This window comes from Sander vitreus, chromosome 22 (genome assembly GCF_031162955.1).
Source record: "Sander vitreus isolate 19-12246 chromosome 22, sanVit1, whole genome shotgun sequence".
Taxonomy (NCBI): domain Eukaryota; kingdom Metazoa; phylum Chordata; class Actinopteri; order Perciformes; family Percidae; genus Sander; species Sander vitreus.
In genome coordinates, this window is record NC_135876.1 from 4,501,198 (window position 1) to 4,523,208 (window position 22,011).

The 22,011-nt window shown below is 40.0% G+C and overlaps 1 protein-coding gene across 3 annotated transcripts in view; it reads right to left on the reverse strand.

Annotated features, from left to right (window-relative positions):
- The window catches only part of snx7 (sorting nexin 7), a 72,494-nt gene extending 65,696 nt beyond the window's left edge, over positions 1–6,798 (reverse strand). For 2 of the 3 annotated variants that reach the window (XM_078280175.1, XM_078280176.1), the window contains exon 1: positions 6,617–6,798. In XM_078280175.1, the coding sequence (XP_078136301.1) occupies positions 6,617–6,700 (84 nt within the window). In that variant the 5' untranslated portion in view covers positions 6,701–6,798. The remainder of the gene's footprint in view (positions 1–6,616) is intronic. The other variant, XM_078280174.1, reaches the window with a different exon arrangement.
- Between the last annotated feature and the right edge of the window lie 15,213 nt (positions 6,799–22,011).

Consider the following 22,011-nt stretch of genomic DNA (forward strand, 5'->3'; position numbering starts at 1 on the left):
TCCCGCAGAAAATGTGTTAGTTTCTTCTTCTTTGGGGGTTTCTTTGTGCGATAGACTACAGACTCTGTACTACATTTAACAATTATTTATAAAACACTAAATATAAAATTTTAATAATATATTATAATAAATAAAGTGCAAAACAACATAAAAAATGTGCAAAGGTGCTCACAGTCACTGCTTCTGGCAGAGCTGACATCTAGCATCGCTACAAGCTATCCTTGGTTTTAAAAAGATCAATTCAAGGGCCCTTTGGTAATTGCACTCTTTTACAAGTGGACCATTGATGCTTATTTTCATTATAAACACCATACAAACTATACAAATTAGAGATGTTCCGATACCAACTCCGATACTGCCTAAAACGCTGGTATCGGGAAGTACTGGAATTTATACACCGATCCGATACCACGTAATAAAGCCCTAAAGAAAATCTATGTTAAAGTAGTTTATTGATGTTATTTTTCCGTTATAACTGATTGTCAAACTGCAGAATAAAGGAAGGTTCTGTGGCGTTCATTGTTCATGTTTCAGAAAGAGTTTAACCTGAGCCAGACTGACAATAAAGATAGAAATAATATCACATCCATACAGGGATCGTAGTATACAGCTGTTACACATTATATCATCCATACAGAGATAGTAGTATACAGCTGTTAAAACATAATAAAATATATGACACACTGGTATATGACACACTGGTATTGGACTCAGTATCGGCCGATAAGCAAGTTCAGGTATCGGAATCGGGAAGCAAAAAATGGTATCGGACCATCTCTAATACAAATGGTTAAAAATATTTGTTCTTAACAACTGAAACAATTTTAACAAACAGTATACAAACTATACAACACTAAAGTGCAAAAGAAAGTGCAAAACAACATTGTCAAAATGTGCAAAGGTGATCACAGTCACTGCTTATGGCAGAGCTGACATCTAGCATGGCTACAGGCTATGTAAATAATGCACAGTGAGCAAAGGCGTTCAACAATCGCCGTTATATCGAATCAACAGGCACGTGCAACCTAGCTAGCAGGTGAAGAACTCAAACAACTAAATCACCAGCTAACTCATTTTAAATTTGCAAGAACTATAGACTAATACAATAACAGGCTTAAATACATAAGTTATACGACTTACAGTTCTCACGGATACACGCGCGCTATCAACTGGCTAGTCATCCTCCGGACAGCGACGGACCATGTCTCTTTTTCTTTCTCTCATTTCGGCCATGTGGCGCGCGTGCCCGCTCGCGGTGTGAAGTGCGTCCGCGCTATTGTCCGAGATGCACTTGACGGCCTTTTGTGCAGCGGATTTTTTTTTTTTTTTTGACGACCTAGTTAAGGCGGTAGGGTTCCCCAGCTTAGGCGGGCCGCCCAAACTGCAAAGTGCTGTGGGAAACCCTGTTATGTATTCATTTTTTGGACAGGGTATTATGTTCAAAGTTTCACTTTTATTAAATGATTGCTAAAGCATTTAATCAAACTTCTGTGTTGGAGTTTGTAACATTAGAAAATCTTAATTCAACTAAAAGACTCATTTTTACAATAAACTTTTTTTATCGGTTTCATTAACTACTAGAGATGCACCGATTACAACTTTCTAGGCCGATTCCGATTTTCTTTGAGTTAGGCCAGCCAATACCGATTTTAGCCGATTTAATTTTTTCTAACCAATTTACAGCACACACAAATATTTATTTTCTATCTTTTCTTTAATAGAAAATTTTTTGAACAGATAATGGATTACTATAAAATAGAACTATATAAATTACTCCTGGTGTGGGAAATTCACACACATCTAAAGTGCAATGTTAGAACCATTTCCTTCTTTACACATCCAATATCCAACTAAAAAAATGTGATTTTGGTTTTTGGTGTCGTCCCTCCACGCCCTACTTTTTCCTTGCAGGTGTTGCATATTGCAAACTTGTTATCTTCTGCACACACGCTGAAGAATTTCCAAACAGCTGACATGTTGCAGGTTAATTCACGAGGTTCCCTACATGTGGGAGAATAGCGCGGGTACGCGCGACACACGGCGGAAAAGTTGAGAGAAAGGAAAAAGAGACTGTGCTGTCGCGTGTGTGTGTGTGCGTGCGTGCGTGCGTCCTTGAGAACTGTAACTCGTATAACTTATGTTGTCAGTTAATTGTAGCGTTGACCGGCATAAAATCGGCATATGTCAGACTGACTTGCCGGTCATGGCCGAGCACGTGAAAACCGGCCAATTCCGGTCACCGGCCGGAATATCGGTGCATTTCTATTAACTATTAATAATCTGTATTGATATTGACCCTGAAAAAAACTTAGCGGTCGACCCCTATTACTAAATGATTTGAAAGCATAAAAAAAAATAAAAAAAAATAAAAAAAATAATCAGAAACAGCTACAACCTGTAAGATACTATACATCTGATCTGATGGTAACCACAGTGGACGTGTCACATTCAAATGATCCTGCTGCACTGAACCATCACTGGGCTGCATGCCCGCCTGTGTCCTGTAACAACAGCTGAGAGGCTGAGGTCAGCAGCCCCGCCCCCTTACACTGCTCCAGACGCTACAAAACAACGAGGACGCATGTCCCAGCTAGTCTGCTCATCGTCCGAGCACACATATGCAGCAGGAGCGCTGGAGGAGTCCCTTTTCACAGGACGGCGCAAAAAAAGGACAGTCGATTCAAACTTCAGCTTGAAAACAACTGTTTCGTTGAACCCAAAGTACATGTAAAGACTAAACTACAATTAGCACCCGTCTGTGTGGGTACGGGTTGTTATGGTAACAGCCTGAGGAACGGAGGAAGCAGCACTTTCTACCTCTGTTTCCAGGTACCACATATGCCATCGTAAAGAGTGGCAGACGAGACCGAAGAAGAAAGAAAGAAAGAAAGAAAGAAAGCAAAGGGGGTGCGGGGGATTTTTTTTACCCTGTATGTATGTAGGTATGTATGCATGTATGCATGCATATATAAAACACTTATTTTCGTAACAAGTATCAAAAACTGAGGAGGAAACGCTGTTGGATGCTGTCCTCCTCTTTCTTCAATGCCTAACAAATCTATCTCTTTCTCTCCCAGTGACCCGTCTTTCTGCTTGAGCAGCACATGGTTGAAGCCCGAAAATATTGTAAACAAATTAATAACTTAACTAATTACACTGGTCTTTTGTTCAGCTCTGTTTCAGACTGATACCTCTGGTTCAGGCTGGTCCTCATCCTCAACATGTGCCTTTTTCAGATAGTAAATATATAACACTCAAAAAGTAAATATATAACACTCAAAAAGCTTGAAGACCAAACTTGCTAAAGAAGTCCACTGGAGTGCACCTAAGCCTTATAATGGTAGGGAAACCCCTGCACCACTTTGAACAGGTGTGTTTGAACTGTTCCGTTTGTAGTGGGTTTCACAAAGAATTCTAGATATGCATGTTGGCTTTCTCGCTCTTTAATAAAATAAATAAATGAAAACGCAGCATTCCTTGCTTTGTTTGAGACCTCCCTTTGTTCACATTCTGACCTGAATCAAGCCCAGCACAAACACAGTACGGGGGCTTTAGTGTGCGTTTGCACAGGCTGTACCGCGTTCACACATTCAACAATACTACATTATACTCTACACGTGTCTACTAATTCACAGTAGCCGTTAGAAAATATGATATCTTTTTATATTACACCCTAAAAAATATACGGTAGAGGATTAGGGCCACATGTGAAAAAAAAATGTATTAGGTTCAGAGTTTAATCTCAGAATTCTGACTTTAAACTCAGAACTCAAATACATTTTTCACATGTGGCTCTAATCCTCTTCCGTAGGAATAAACTCATAAAATAACACAAGAACTTCTGGCAGCTCATTACCTGGACTTTGTCCCGTAATTAAAAAAAATTAAAAAATGTTGTGTGTGGCGACTGTACAGTAAAAATACAGAACACGTTCTGCTATTATAAATTCTCCCAGACACAGCTGCTTAGTTATAACTTCTGAAATGAAATTTGTTCTTTAATTCATTTAAAGCTCTTTTTTTTACGCTTTGACACTATGACGCCTTTTAAAACGCTTTGAACACTTTTTTTTTGCAACTTTTGACTCTTGCTAATCCGAGTGCTGGTTAATAATTTACGATAATACTGTTGCTAGGATAACTACGTTGATAACTTACAGTACGTTAGTTGTCGGAGCACAGATAAAAGGTCCCATAATGCAATATGAAATGTACATAAACAGAAATACAACTGTGAATCACATTCTATGGAATTTCTGTTAGAATATACAGTCATACAGCTGTTAGGCTAATACACAGATATTTCTTAGAGTGTATAGTATGGTAAGTAAAGCATCAGTGCTATACTGTGTTAATATGAATACATTTTTGGATCAGTACAGTAATATCCGTTAAAGGTACAGAGGATATACTGAAAAGCTTCAGAATTTTTCCGTTTTTGGATCAACAGAAATGTCCGTAAACTAGGTACTAGGAAAAGGTACTGGTCATTTTCTGCCAGAACATTATCTATCTTTAACTCGATTTGATTTCGCCCTGCAGCTCAGGCTGGAAACCTGTACGTTTAACTATCCTGCTTCCGTTACAAATTTGCGGGAACCAATCACAAACTGGCTTATCCACCTCGCTATTGCCGGGTTTAACACGATGACGATAGAGAAGCGACCAAGCAGCTTCTTGTTTACATTCAACATGGCGGTCACCGAAGCGCAGCAACCCGTTGATGCCGCTGTCGCTGCTACGTCACCCAGATCGTTGGTCTGATTGGTTGAAGGACTATCCAGTTGCGTACAGAGTCATTTGAACTACGCCCGTTGATCACGTCTCTTGTGCAGTACAAAATACAGAGCAGACTCCCCAGACTAATGTTCAATCTTAAAAGATTGAGCTTGGTCTGGTGATAGCCAGACTAATAGAATCCACCAATGGCCACTAATTCAAAACTACTTCAACAGGTGTACCAGGGCTGAGAGTTCAAATCTGCTGGAAGAAGTATTCAGATCCTTTACTGCAGTTAAAGTACTAATACCACACTGTAAAAATCCTTTGTTACAAGTAAAAAGTCCTGAATTGAAAATGTTACTCAAGTAAAAGTGTGTAAGTATCATCAGGAAAACGTAGTTGAAGTATTAAAACATTGTAGTTAGCTAGCGGCTACGAAACATTGACGTTAGCTGACGCTAGCTGATACTAGCGATTTCTAGTCGGCGACATATTTTGAGCTTCATTTAATAAACATAACCTGTAGTAGTACACAATCGTATGTGTATTGTTTTGATTACAATGTACGGAATTACTTTAAGTTACCTATTTCTGTCTATTTATTTCTATTTCTGTCTGTTAATCACCGGCGTCTGTACAGCATCAACAGGGGTCACCATTGTTGTTTATGTGTGTGTGACTGTGACGTTAAAAACTGGAAGTGTGAGTACAACGAGTTCACAAGTAGTAAGTTAAGGGTTTGACTGCCATTCCAGGGCATTCACGGGTAGAAGGTTGTGAAAACACAAGTTACGGGTTGCCTGGAACGCGCCCTTATTTCACAGTTTGTGGGTTGGTTGGTAACGTTACCTCAACATTTGGACTTAACCCTTGTCCCTTGTTAACCCGTTGACCATACAACTTTTTGTTTTTCTGGGTCAACATTTTGACGTTTTTGTCACTTTTATCCACGTTTTTTTGTCACATTTTCTGATGTTTTTATCAACTTTTTTCTGCGCCTTTTGAGATTTTTTTGTGGGATTTTTTTCCTTCCTTTTCCGACATGTTTGTCACTTTTTTCAACGTTCTTTTATCTTCTATTTTTTTTTCAAATGCTAAAAAATTGAATAAAACACCCACATTCAATGAAAGCAGCGAACTGATCAATTATTTTACTTGTGAGGAGCTTGTAGTGAACCATCCACGTTTTTGTTGAAAATGTGGTTGAAAGAAACCCACATTTCTGAGGTATACGTGCAGTTTAGTGTCCCAAATTCCCAATACAAAGTCCTTAATTAATTATGAACCTTCTAAACCACCTGTGCTACCCTAACCCTACCCCTAACCTGTCTCAAATAAGACCCTCATCATTTGGGACACTCAGTTTTTGGAAAACAATTTGGGACACTAAATTGCACGTAAGCCCATTTCTGATATAGAAACGTTTTGAAAATGGATCAAATTTGACCCGAGGACAACAGGAGCGTTAAGTACGTTGAGTAAATGTACTTTAAGTTACATTCCACTACTGGTGTTCATTATTGTTTTGGAGCTAACTCGGATTGTAAAGTGTTAGCCTACAGAACCATTCAACATGTGAACGGAGTTTTAACGTCAAAGCAGAGAGGGCAGTCGGGTCCTAAGGTCAGCTCATCAGCTGATCAACGACATTTGGTTTCCTTCCTTCTCTACGTGACACTGTATGCTTACTAACGTTACAACCCGCACAGACTGGAGGAAACCTTTAAACTGACGCTACATGGCCTATTATTCTACAAGGTTAAAGTTAAAGCGGGCATGTTAGTGCCTGGGCTTAACGCTAGATCCACGTAGCAAGAAAAGCCAAGGGAACTGTTGAGAGAGAGCGAAGCTTTCGCCTTGTTTTCAAGGAACTTTTTTTTGTCTTTGACGTTACCTTGCTGAAAACCTCCAGGTCTTCGTCCTCGTCCAGGTCCAGCATGTGTCCCGAGAAGTCCGCGGGGACCGTCTGTCCGCTCATCTTACTTCCAAACTGTTGAAACCAACTGAGCTCATCGGACAAACCTGAAAGGTAAAAAAAACTTCCAGCACAACTTCAGAGCGGCGGAAAGACACCGAGAGCGAGCGAGAACAGCACTTCCGCTAACTGATTTTCGAAGTAAAAGCCGTCTCTACGTGTGGGAGCAATAAGTCAAGTCAAGTCAACTTTATTGTTTAAATCTCTTTAAAAAACCTATTTTATTAGGTAAGTTCCATATTCACAAAGCAAAAGCTTCCAAATCAACACCATGTTTTAAACTATTCCAGATTGAAACTGACATATACTTTGAGTCTCTAACAATAATAAATAAATGAGAAAGATATTTTAATAACTAATATCTACTCAAAATTCTTTAAGAACTCCTGCTGTCATTATCATTCATGAAGTTTGCAAGTCTGTCACTTCTTTACCTATGTATCTTTTTATTTGTTTCTGTTTAAATTATTACTTTCATATTATATTATTTGCACTTATTTATGTATAGTTTTATGTTTACGGACTGTGATGGCTGAATATTTGTAAATTGAATTCTAAATAATAATAATAAAAAAAACTTTATTGTCAATTCTGCAATATGTCTCAGACATACAGAGCAATTGAAAATAGGTTTCTCTCCGACCCACGGTGCAACAAGGACACGTACAACAAGTAAGTAATATATAAAATAAATGTAAAAAAAAACATTAGTAATATATAAACAAACAAAATAAAAAAACACAAGTAATATGTACAATTAAAAAAGATAAGTAATATGTACAATCCGATAATAAATACCAAATAGTGCAAACAGTATAGAAAACTGAAGATATTGAAAATGTGCAATATAAAAAGGACGAGTACATATTGTACCTTTTGTTTCTTTTCTTTTGTTTATATATTCAACATTAAAGCATAAGCAGTTTTATGAATGTAGAGAAAAAGAAAAAAATCCAAGGCACTCTTCTTCAAAATTACTTAAAAAGCCTTTAAAAAGCCTGATAGAAAATTTAAAAGACATTGGGAAAAGCAACCCACGCGTAGTGGCACTGACAGCCTTCTTCAAATTTTCTATCATGAAATAGCCAGTAAAATAAAGGCTTTTTAAGTAATTTTGAAGAAGAGTGCCTTGGATTTTTTCTTTTTCTCTACATTCAATTGAATTCCCAACCCCAAAGAGCACCTTCAAGCATTTGATTGAACTTTCTGAGCACCCTGGACTTTTTTGTCTTTCCAAGATAAGCAGTTTTATGTTTGATCACTGAGTGGAGCATTGACACCGGAAATGCATCCAGGTAATAAACAGTCACAGGTACAGGTGTGTGGCAACAGGGAAAGCAAACAGCTTTTTACCGTGTCAGCGTGGCGTGGTCAATGGTATTGTTTGATGCCGTGGTCCTGCTCAACACCCTACTACGCCCCGCATCGCGCTACGCCCTGAACTGCTACAACTATTATTTCTAGTCCTAGTTCCATTATCTATTTTGTTACTATAACTGCCGCTCCTCATCATTCCAACTGCTATAATGATTATTTGATTTGATTTTATTAGGATCCCCATCAGCTGATTCAGAACATCAGCTACCCTTCCTGGGGTCCACACAAAACATTAAAACATTACAACAGATAAGACGTTTTCAGACAATGCAGCCACATGATATAAAAAATTAAAAAAATAAGAGCAGTATAACAAGCATTATTCCTTCTTGCAAATATTACTATACATATTCCTCTCCATAAACTCTTATAAATATTACACTAAATACATATGCACTGAATATAGAACAGTTCAATCTTACAACATCTTTGTATGCATATAAATATTCCTATACATAAAAAGTACAACAGTAGTCATACAATATGGTTAAAGGCTTAGGGCCATTAGATGTTGCTTTACTTGTTTTTTAAAGCTTGATTTATTGTGCGCTTTGGCAATCTCAGCCGGAAGTGAGTTCCATGCAACCATCCCTCGATACAATACTGTTTGTTGCATTGATTGTGTTTGGGATCTAGGAACTTGAAAAAGACCTTTTTGTTTGGTAGTGTCCCAATCTTTTTGTTGTGTCTTATAACTAAGGTAAAGGACACACACAATATTTATACTCATGGCAGCATATCTGACCTGTGTCCTTATAAATTTAAGACAGTGTTAGGGAAAGGAACCTTTGCCTATATAGTTGCAGTTCAGTGGAACAAGTTAGATTGTTATATTAAAGTCATTTCCAGCTTGAACTCTTTTAAAAAGAGTATCAAGGTCTGGTTACTAGAGAGGGTTGCGGAATAGATCAAAGGGCAAGTTACCATTTTTATTTTTATTTATTTAAGAAAAATGTTTTTATGTTATGTTATTGATTATTATACACTGAATTTCTTGTCTTGTCCTGATGTTATGTGTTGAGGACCACAATGGAAATAAGTCCTGGACTTCATTGTGTTTTTATCCTTGATTGTATTTGATGTCTTTTTTTTTTTCATGTGTAAGGCATTCTTGATACAATTAAATAAATCAAATCAAAAAAACCTCTGGTGGCATGTCTGGTGGGGTATTTATATGTGTTAGAGCTGAATGTAAGTTGACTATACAAATAATTAGAAATTTTCAATTCATTAATCTGTCTAACAAAAGCCAGTAGTGATGCTGATTATGAATCATATTTCTCTATATCTCTATATCTGTATCAGTGTCTCTGTGTCCAAACCAGAAGTGGCAGGTGGCCGACCACCAAGAGCCTGGGTCTGTCTGAGGTTTTTGTCTGTAAAAAGGAAGTTTTTCCTCGCCACTATTGCACCAAATACTTGCTCGTGGGGAATTGTTGGGTCTTTGTAAAGTATAGAGTGTGGTCTAGACCTCTTGTTATGATTTTATACTGACACAACTGAAATATACCTGTGCTACGGTGAGCATGCACCGTCATTAAATAAATGGGTCCCAATAAAGCGGATTCTGATGAGTGATTATAAATGTATACATTTTGAAACAGTTGTCGCTGTAGTTTAAATCTAGATTTAATCCAAATATTAATTTTTTCACTTTGATGTGACTTGTGGAACCTTAAAAATACTCAAAGATGAAATTGATTAAAATCTGATTCTGAAATTAGAATGATTAAAGTTATTCAAATTATTTTTTTGGGATGCCTGTCTCACGGTTCTCTGCATTTATCATTTAAAATGATTCGTCAACATAGTCATTACTCATGTCCTGTCTTTGTTCTTTGCATTGCTGTATATATCACAACTATCATGTATTTGTTGGTCCGTTCATTTTTGCAAAACTCTTTTAAAACAATGGAGGCTTTTATTTTGACAATGAATCGGGGTACTTCCGGTATAGTGCTGACATGTTTACTTTTGACGCAGCTAAGTTGCTAAGCGCGCAGATGCGGAAGGGTCAGAGCAGAAATCACTCTCAATGATTCAGCTAGGAGGAACAGAGCAGAGCGCTTTAGTTTTAACACAAAACCATGGTGGACATGTTCTGTACTGTGACATCCCCTTAAAGTAAAAATACTAATAGGAATCAATAACTAGCCTAATGATTCATGTGAAACAAAGAGAAAGAATGCCATGCATGCAGGCCACATTTCTGCTCTCAGAGGGGGAAGACAAGCCTCCAAACTGTCCTACAGGCCAGTTTGAGATCAGCTGGGACTTCCTCCAAAGTAGACAAGAGTAGCCAGTTGTAGTTGGGGGGTGATCAAACACCACCTAAAGTCGAACTGCTCATAGTTTCGAGGAAGCATGGGAAAGACGGGAGGAAATCATGGGAGGAGAGAGGCAATGAGGAAATGTTTTTAGAGGGATGAGACGTCCTTTCCTCTAGGCCAGAGATCTTCAACAGGGGGTGCTCAAAATCACTATAAATATGTCTGAAAATATACATTAACGTGAATCCGACATATTAGCGAAGATAAATCGGCCTATTCGTAAAAAAAAACAACCTCAACACTGATGATAGGCTTACTGGCCTACAGGTAAGCTTGATTTATAGTCCTGCGGAGGCTCCACGCAGAGCTTTCGCCGTAGCCAATGTAAGTGGTCGGTTTCTTACAGTGCAGATCCACCTGTCCGTGCGACGCTTCTGTCGCGCAGCGCTCCACTTGAAAAAATGCTGCGCGTCAAAAAAGCTGGCCGATGCCCATCTTTATGCAAATGAATCCGTTGAACGCGACGCGACTGTCCAGTAGAAGTAGACAAAAATCTTTCAAGCTGACCTTTGTCGATCTGAAATGAAGACAAATTCAGCAACTGCACGGCCTATTTCTCGCTTAAAATGTTTTCAGAAACACGTTTCGGTGAAAAACTTTCGTAAAATACTAGATCGTATTCTCAACGAGCTGCCATGACAGTCGGTTTGAAATTCTCGAACAGCCAGACCCACGTGACGCGTTCGTCCAATCAGCTGCCGGTCAAGGGCGTGGGACGTCAACCATGGATGTATGACGTTGCGACACCATGCTTCAGTCGCGTTGCCAAATTGGATCTGTACTGTTATACCTGTGTGTTGGTGTGTGCGTCGAGCCGGCATGTGTGTCTGTGGGGAGTGGGTGATAGAGCGAGGGAGAAAGTGAGAGAGTGACGTCGATTAGCGTTCTGACCACAGTGGGAAAGGTAGCCACTATGGTAGCCATCCACAGATACAGTTGAGCTTAAGGATTCACGTGCCTTCCACATGTATGTTTGACATTAAAGCATGATGATATATGAATATGTACATAGTAGCTTACGGTAGTATTGTAGGGCACCATAAAAGGTATGTGTATAGGCTTTAGGCCACCCTATTGTAGGCCCAGTTTATTATGCAACTCAATTTTATACAATATACTGTATGTAGTAGGTGGTCGTCTCTCTTTCAGGTTAGGGGTCCTAAGACCCCTGCTCTATGGGACATCCCAGTTCCCTTATTTGATAGCTCCTTGCTCCTCAGTCCTTACTCTTCGGTCCTCGGCTGAACCGGACGTTGTTCTGTCCCTCCTTTCCCTCAAAGCTCTTATTTCTAGGGATCATCGAGGAGCTGTAGGCGAGGATACACGAGAGCAGCCTTTCCTGGAAGCCGTGCAGCAAGGAGTTGCTAACTCCGCCCATACTGACGAATTCATGTGACGCTTCAGAGGAGAGGACATCTCATCCCGCTAAAAACACATTTGCTCGTTTTCTCGTTCTCGTTTTCGTATATGCAGTATACCCACTAAGAAAGCTCCAGGATTTCCATATACCCACTTAAAAATGACAATGACAAGCATCAACATACTTTCCATTATATTTTTGATATATTTTGAATTGCCATCTGTGTTTTTTTTCTTCACATAGGCTAAATAAAGTTATTTCCACCGTAAATTGGTGCATAAAAGTGTAACCAAATACAGGAAATGAAGTTATTGATGCTCAAAACTTCCCTGGGGGAGGACACCCTGACCCCCCCCCCATTATGATATGACCCCCCCCTCCCCCAAATGCAGATTCTGGCCAATATACAGTACAGTACAGTACAGTATACCCACTACAATACATTAGACTACACCACTGGTGAAACCCTGCGCTGATCTCAACCTGTGAATATTGCCAGTGCTGCTGGCTGCTCCAGCTCACCTATGAAAAGCTCATTTCATGCTCGGCCAGCACAATGCACCTGAAACAATATAATATATTCCTGCATATTTTGTCAGCAAGACTTGCTATCACCTTCAGCCTTGTCAACACACGACTGCGCAGTCAAACTCTCTGTCGCCTCCAGAACTCAAATGACTGTCAGAACACAGAGTGAGAGTGCAGGCTAACACGAGGGAGCTGTGTACAGATGGAACACGCATTTGCATAATGTGATCATAATCTGTTATTTACTGCAGCATGGCTCGGCCGGGCCAGGCTGCACTGGCACACAAGATGTCACTGTTGCACAAGCCATGCTGTGTGTCACGCCTCAGTCCGTCCCCGATACGTGCATCCTGCTCATCGATCACAGGCTGCACTTCCCTCTCTCTGTGCTTATCAGCACCGCTGCTGCCTCGCATATTCCCCATTCCTTCACTCCACAGCAAACACTGCTCCTCAAAGAAGAGAAGAAAAAAAAATAGATTTGCTTTTCGAGGCTGAAGCAGCCAGAGATTTGTCCCTTCTTCATTTATTTCTGAAAAGAGAAAAATAAGTCCTTACTTTTTAATTTGTTCTATATTCTCCAAACATACTGCACACACTGCGAGGATGCAGCCAAATTATACCACATAGCCGTATCAGAATCAGAATTAGAAAGCCTTTATTGTCAGTTGTCATAACGACATTAGTTGTGGCACTCAGGCGATGCATTCCAACATAAAAAAACAAAAAACACAAGACAAAGGACATTCAGTGGGATAAAAATGCGATAAATAAATAGATAGATACATATAAAAGTATATCAACATGTAAACATTCCCCCGCACTGTCCTCATCCTTACCCCATAATGTCAAAGAGAATGTATCTAATCCAGGAGAGTATTGAGAAAAAAAAGAAAACTAAACAAATAATTGAAAAAAATACAAACGGTGCTATGTTCAGTCATGTTATTTCCTCCCATCGCAATACACACCATTATAATGAATAAATGTGTCCATTAAGTATGGCCAAGACTAATGTGTCTGCAACAGAGGATTGGCTGAATTCTAAATTATCTGGAGATATATGATGTGACAATCTCAAAGGTGTAATTTACGGGTGGGGGGGGTTGCAACACCCCCAATAATCAGAACTGGCCATTGCAACCCCCTCAAACACCTAATAATAATAATTTCCTTTACATTATTTAAGACAGTTGCACCATAAATTGATGCAGAAAAATTCACCAGAATGCAGGAAATGAAATGTGTGATATGCTTATTATATATATATATATATATATATATATATTTTTTTTAACCCCCCCCATTTGAACCCAAAGTTACGCCCTTGTGTGACATACTTTGCATGAGTAACCTAGGTATTCCATACATTTATGCTTTTTATACAAAGCATGTACGCTTAATTTAGCATCGTAGGCCCATGTGGCTATGACATGTGAATGCTGTGCATTGTCTTACATGTTTATCTTATGTAGTCTTTGACTGGCTGTTGGAGTGGGGGAGTAGGGGGGTGTGGGGGGTTTGATAAGGAGGAAATGGACATTAGGTACTGTGGAGTGGAGTGGATACAGGATGAGGGGGGCTATGGTATGTATACTTTGTAGATTAAATATCAATGAAAAGAATATGTCCATGTGAATGCAAGGGGTTTCCACAATGCAGCTAACGCTTATTTATTTACCGGTTAGTGAATACGATATGCTATTGTTGGTTTATTATCAATAGGCGTAATTTGCTACTAAGCTCTTTTCATATTAAGTAAACTATAGAGTGAAAGACACCATTCACAAATCCATGAGTAATGTTTTTAGAAGCGTTGTTCAGGTTGTTCCAAACAAGGATGTTAGTCCACTTCTTCATTGGAAGAAGAATTTTGATACAAGAGATTCTTCCAATAAATTGGGTAAAAACTAATTCTGGGAAAGAAAGATCATTCTTGATCGATGAAGATTGTGTTGAGAAATGTAAACAAATGAAATTGGCAACAGTTCCAGTTTTGATGATTTCAAATATCTAAAATGTCAGAAAAGAATAAATAATAACAAAAATATCCATATGAATAAAAGAATAATAATAAGAAGAAAATCCTTGGTTCTTTAATAAGGGTGGCGGGGGGGGGGGGGGGTGTCTCCCGTTGTATCAATTGATCCCGATAAAGCAAAGCTGTGGATGATCAACTAAACTGACTGTCAAATTGTGCATTTCTTGGGAATCAATGATGTTTTACTCCCAGCTCACTTGTCAATGTGTTATCGCGCCACTCGCTCAAACATCACCAATTATTCCTAATGGACAGAAGATAATCAATACTTATCGACCCGCTCTCTCTCCTCTACAGTAACAATTACTGCTAGTCTTCCACTTGCCTGGGTCACACTGTTCAGTCTGCACTCAGCGCACGTACACGTGCACATACTCGCATATGCACACACACAGCGCCGCTCTAATTATCTATTCAAACACTCCACGGGATATTTTTTCTGTATTTTCTCTCTAAATGCACAGTGCCAATGGCATTACAAACAATGTGTCGTTCCACTTTTGGCATTTTGCAATTCAAAGCAATGCGAGCGCTGCCTGAGCGGAATACTGAGGAGCAGAGAGGCGTTCCAGCCAGCAGCATTAACATACAGGAAGCCATTATCACATCTGGCCTTTGCAGCTAACAGGAAGGCTGCTGCGTGTGTGTGTGTGTGTGTGTGTGTGTGTGTGTGTGTGTCTTTTCATGCATTTTTCAGTTTGATTGCACGGTTCTACCTTTTGTGTGTTAATTATTTTCATGCATGCACGTGTGTTCAAATATATTCATCTACATGGGTGCATGCTGTGTGTGCGCGTGTGTCTATATGCATGAAGCAGATGCCATACATGCTTGTATGTGGCATGTGTGTGTGTGTGTGTGTGTGTGTGTGTGTGTGTCTCCCCGTCCCCCACCTTTCAGATTAGAGGCTTCTGTAATGGTTCTACAAAGGTCAGGGTTTTTCAGTGGTTGGGATGTAGCGGCAGGCCATGTTTAAAGGTCACCACGCCACACCATTGCATTATCTCCCTGCCATTTCATACCAGTTTGTCTGTCTGATTGATTTAAAAAAAAAATAATAATGCTACACCTCCTCTAAGGCTCATTGTGGCTGCTTTTTCTTCCACAGTGAAAGCAGGGAGAAGGTAGGAGGATTGGGGTGGGGGATGTTAGACCGGAAGAGAGACGTCTAGTTTCTATCTGATGGCGATGATGACGAGGGCTCGGCGCCGTACGGGTGGCTGGGTTTCTCTGTGATGCTGTGCGTGTGCGCTGCATCAGAGCAGGTGTAGAAATCTAACGTCAAGGCGGTCGGCGCTCTGGCTTTAACAGGTGCTAGTAAAAAGAGTGGCAGTGCAGCTAGGCCCAGATCTAGGCATAGGCATTCAAGGCATTTTCAGGCTACACACTGGTTATAGAAAATAAGCTGAACACACTCTGGGGAGATCGTTGTGCTTTGCTACGCTGTGACAAGAGTGTGCGAATGAAACATTAAGTTGTTTAACTTTACTAATTTAGCGGCCGGCTAGTTAGTTAGCTAGCTAGCTTGCTAGGAGGCTCAGTTCTCAGTTCAGCATAATCTGTATTAGAGAAAAGAATCACTTCATCTGATGTTTAAAGTGAATAAAATTGTTTGCCAGCCTACTTACTGGAGTTCCACAACTAACGTTACACATATCCTATACAAGTACAATGTTGTATGTATTATCTTTGTCCCCTTCAATAATTGCTCTTAAGAAATGTTATGTTTATTGTCCCCCCCTCCCCATCTGTTACATGAAATGTCAGCCATGGTATCGGTCGACCACTAGTTTGGGTTATGAAACGCTTAAACTGGGCTTGAATTATTTTCATATGAGCTCCAAGTTGGTGACATGGAACAGCTTCATCATGGCTCCATTTGCTCCAGGAGGTTTATAGGTCTACTATGTCTTTTTCATTTGAGAATAAATAGTCATTCATCTGGTCAATATTAACTGGGCCTTTAAGACAATGCGAGGCACGTTTCATTCCAATCCTCCCACAGCAAAATGATGAAATGGTTTGATCTGACATACATATAGCAACAATAATAAACACATCGGCTATGTGTCGATATGATAGAGGAAGCTCATTATGTGAGCGGTGGATTGGACCACAGCTGATGCTTAATAAAAGAAGTATTGACAAATGGATGCATTCGTGCAACCCTCCACTCACCAGATAACTGGCACAGTATCGGGATCACCAGCAGCATAATAATCAGATCAACAATCCCCAGGTCTCCTTCAACAATGGCTTATGTAGATCACTGCTGTCAAACTGCTTTATTACACACCGTCTCAGGCATTAGCCTACACTGGCCCGAGTGGCTTCTTGCTAAGACAAAATGGGAAATAAAATCAAAGCAAACAGAAAACATTCACTGCGACTGTTTGGCCTGTACCACGTTCCAAAATGACTAGAGTAGAAAAGTATTACTGACAATTATGGCACAACTCTGAAGTCTGTCAGTTACCAATGTTTTTTTTTCCCTCCTCTCCATCAATCCATCCTTTCTGTGTAATGCTGACTGAATGCTGAATGCTCTTGTCCAGGAAATTGCTGCTAACGGTGACAGGCAGCGCCAAAAACATGCTCCACTTAAAGAGAGAGGAGAGAGACCGACACAGAAAGAGATTAAATGGGGGAACTTGGCCACCTGGATGAATGCAGGGACTGAATAATTAAAAATCAATTTACCGTCAAAAAGCTTTGCCTTCTAATTAGGACAGCATGCAGACCAGAGGGGCTTTTCTGTTGAAGGGCACCACTTTCCTCCTCGCACATTGTTTCATATTTGTGTGTTAATGTGTTCCACCCTAGCTGTCCCATTGTTTTTCATCCTCTGCTTACATACCCTCATAATGATAATGCAGCGGTAAATAGTGTATTATTCAGAAAATGGAGTAGTACAATAGGCCTAAATGTATCTGCCAAATGGAGAGCCATTTGGTTTGATTCTCAGCAGTGTGTAGTATCTTTATTCTGATGACAGTGTATCATACAGCATGTGTAAATGACAAATTATTGAATCCTCATGTTTTTATGACTACACTATAAGAAAAAATATCCGTAGAAAAACGGCAGAAACCTATCAGTACCTATTCCGTTAAGTTTACGGACATTTCTGTTAATCCAAATACGGAAAATCCTCTAAATTTAAGTATATGTACCTATGTACCTTTAACTGACATTTCTGTTAATCCAAAAAGTCAAAATACGGAAAAAAAACACCTGTGAAAAATCATTACAGAAAGTTCCTTCATAATAACACAGTATAGTAGCCCGTATTACTACAGACTTTTCTAACAGTGTACAGATGTTGCATAACTTAAACAACTTTTGAACGTACATGTTCCACCAAAACAAGTTCCTTCCAGAGGCTATTTTGCAGTGGCACCGTGGCTCCATCCGGCACTTAGCGCCACCCATGACGATTGTGATTGGTTTAAAGAAATGCCAATAAACCAGAGCACGTTTTTCTCCCATCCAGGAATGCTGTGTGGACTAGCCAGACCCTCCTCTGCAGGTCTGGCAATGCGAGACTATCATCAAAACAATACCAATACCAACCTGTAGGGAAAGTGCCAAATTTGTACGCAAAATGTGTCACAATCTGACAATCTAGTTTTTGATTCAAAAAGAAGATTGGCACAGTTTCCCTGAGCCTTTTTGATTGGATGACCCAAATGGCCTTTCCTGGAGCATGTTGTAGAGCTTTAGCTCGGCACAATCGTGATTCTGTTGTTTGTTCCATCCTTTAACTTATACGAGGAATATTGCAGCCTCTATGGGCCACTGTAGGAGCTTCTAGCCTGGTTTATTTAATTCATGTTTTATGTTGTGTGGTCTATTCCTTTCTTTCCATTGAAACACTGCCATAAGCACAGCTGTCTGGGCTTCAGTGTTGTCTTCTGCTCTGCCCACCACATTGACTGAGAAACAACCCAGCAGACAGAAGTCTATCCGTCAGACAACAGAGACTTTCTGAGCTGCCAGTGTGGCCACCCACTTACTGCAAGATAGAGTGTAGTGGGGGCATAGAATATATTTACACAAATTGAAATAATTTACTCACCAGAGGTCTTTGTTTTTCAATCAGGGGACAGTTTCATTTTAATGATAATATCTCATTAGAATGAATATTGTACACCTGATAGATATGGATGATCTAGCCCTGGTTTAAAACAAAGGATCCAGGTTTTTTCAACTCCATCTGTATGCAATACTCACATGTCAATAAGTCCCAATATCTCTGAGGCTATTCCTTCATGGCATGCCTACATGTAAAAAATGCCGTCAAAATGATTGGGCATATTCCAAAGTTGCAATCAGTTTAGTGTGAAATTCCCTAGCTCTTTGTGTTTCCACAGAATATGTTGTTAGTTTCTGAGCTGCGACGAATAGATACGTACTGGTAGTCACATGTAACTGACAATGAACCTTGCGTAGTATGCCAGTTTCCTTCAGTGACTACATTCTAGTATCTACCAGCTTATAGTAACAAATATGAGCATATTTTAGATGTTACTGTGTAACTAGTCTTACATTGCCAGATCTCCACAGCGCTGCAGAGGAGGGTCTGGCTAGTCCACACAGCATTGTGGATGGGAGAAAAACGTACTCTGGTTTATTGGCATTTCTGGAAACCAATCCCAATCGTCGGACGGAACCACGGTGCCGCTGCAAAATAGCCTCGGGAAGGAACTTGTTTTGGTGGAACATGTGTACGTTCAAAAGTAGTTTTAGTCGTGCAACAAAAAACTCAGATTGGACAGATAGTCTAGCTAGCCAATCCGGTCTCACGCCAGTTTGTGAAATGGTCACATTATTTTGATTCATTGATTCGTGTACAGGTCACGATTTTCTTATTTCGTGTACAGGTCACGATTTTCAAACGTGACCATTTCACAAACTGCCATGACACTGGGCTGCTCTGGGGGATGCAACAATGGGGAAATGAAAAGCCACAACGGGGAAATAAAACGCCACACGCCGGCGTCAACAATGGGATGGACCACACGCGGGACACGATCCCTGGGCGCAGGGACACGATCCGCGGTCTCTGTGGCACGCAACAACGGGGACATGAAACGCTACACGCCGGCCACAACAACAGGACGGTTGTGGTTAGGAAAAGAAGAGCGGGGAAAGGTTGCGGTTAGGAAAAGAAGAACGGGGAAAGGAACTGTCACACGCAGGAGACGCCGACAACAACGGGACGGTTGTGGGTAGGAAGAGAATAACGATCCCCGGTCTCCGGGGTGAAAGTCCTGTGTTGTTTGACCCATCCACCACCCCAACCAACCTCCCTGCATGGATTTTCGCCTTATCAATACTACTCGCTACTGTAATTGTTCTGTGATCACAAAATATGCTTCCCATTGAAATACATTACTTTAAAATTCGTGCTCACCACACAAAAATAATGACATTCACGTGTTCAGTACACAAATCAATAGATTCAATAACGTGACCATTTCACGAACTGCCATGAGACTGGGCTGAGCTAGCTGTCTGGATTTACCCTGCAGAGATCTGAGGAGCAGTTAACCATAGTGCTCATGAATCCACCGGAGTTTAGAACGGCAACACAAAGAAAGAGGAAGGTAACGGACACTAGTCAGAAAATAAGGACATCCGGTGGAATGTCCTGCGGCACTTTAGCAATCCCGGAAATGGAACGTCGTGGATATAGACTACTGTGTAACTGACATTACTGAGTCGGATTGTTACTTGTAGCCAAAGTGGCCTCTGTTCAGTAAACGTGACATATTCTTGCTTTAAAAGACAAGGCAGGCATTCTTCATTAGTTTTCCTATTGTCAACAAAATCCATGAACTGACCACAACCAACAACGTGTTAGTCCGTCTCGCCATACTGTCTGACTTCCTGTCTGTTGCTTTCAGCTCCAAGCCCATTGGTTCCTTCTGGAGACATTAATCTTTAAAAACAGATCACAAATATACTAGAGTTAGTCACAGTAGTTTCCTAAAAAAAAATCCCTAAACAGCTGGTCACTGTAGTTTTTTTTATCAAGCGATACTCAAACAGGAGGAAAATGTTCTTTTCTTGGGGACTGTGTTCAGCGGCGGATTAATCCACATTTGGTGCTTTAGTGAGTATTTGGAGTATGGTGATGAAGGAACATGTCAGCCAGCAACAGTGTGGCTCACTAATGAGTTGTAATAGTTTTTTAACAACAGTGGAGCTCTATGGCAGGAGAAGATGGAAGGCTTTGATTCCTAAACACTTGTTAGCTGGCATCACTCCATTGTTTTCCTGGATCTGCACATGAGTTAGCGTTACAATGAGGTTGAAAATGTTGGTTTTTAGTATAATGACTTGACAACAATGGGCTGGATTGCTCAGAAATTTGGTACATATATCCAGATGAACTCTAAAGACAGTGTTGATACCCTGGATTTTCCTTTGGTGCCATCAGTAGGTCCAAGTTTTCACTTATCCCGTGAAATATCTCAACATCTACTTTACAGATTAGAATCAAATGACATGGCTCCTAGACTATCATTGTCAGGTCGGTCACAGGATGGACTCAAATACAACTCAACAGGCTACCCAGTTCTAGACATGTATTGTACAAAGTACAATACATGTAAAGCTGTGAAGTGCAACTTTACATATTAGATGTTGAGTCTTTTTATTCTGGTGTAACAAGAACATTGTGGACTGCCGATGGAAAATGTAACAAATAACAAGCCACACAGGTGTCAATAAAAAAACGGACACGTTCAAATTCTTGAACTTGATTGATTGAGGGATATGATGCAGCCAGGTGTATACCTGGCTGTATCTTAAGGCAATCTTAATGCCTTTTCTAGATGGATTTTTAAATAAACCAGTACTTGTTTTCTGAAAAAGCGCTCTTCATCAATGGTTTTGTTTTAAAGGAGGAAGTTACTTTGGAAAAAATGCATATATTGCTGGACTCAGTCGAGACCTACAGATTAGTTTTATTATTTACTACAGATTTATTATTATTTGACGAGTCCAATGGCCAAAGTCTGAGTGCAAATATAATAATAATATAAGTCCAAGACAATAGATAAACCTTGCGGGTCTGGACCGAAGTACTACATCGTTGACATGAGCTTTGTTGACATGAAGAAGAATACAGAATATTGGCAAACTCAAATCTGTGATTTCTTCATTATTCTTTCATTTCTTTTCATTGAATTTTATACAGTTGCAGGTGACATAAAAACCCAAACATATACTGTACACTTTAAAGTGTAATAGCAACACATTTACGTAGAAACAATCTCTAATTATGTGTAAAAAGACATGTCAGTATACAGAGTGCATCACTCCTGAATCTATCCAAGGGGAACGTAGGTGTGGGAGTTGGGATAGACAGATGGTACAAGCCACGTTATGCTTTTTTTTCTCCCACTGACACTCCCTAGAATGTCCCAAATGTCGCTGCTGCCAACACACACATACATTAACAAACATGTTGTCCACTCCTTGAAACATAATAATTTTAACTTAACCTGCTGTAACGACTCAGACCAGTTTCAACGACAAGCCTCAATTAAGAGTGGGTGTAATTATCAATGCCTCTCAGAGAGTCGCCCTGTGACCTGTGAAATCTTTGGCAAAAACAAACAAAAATAGGTACGAAAAATCAATTTGTGAGGAATAAGATACATGACAA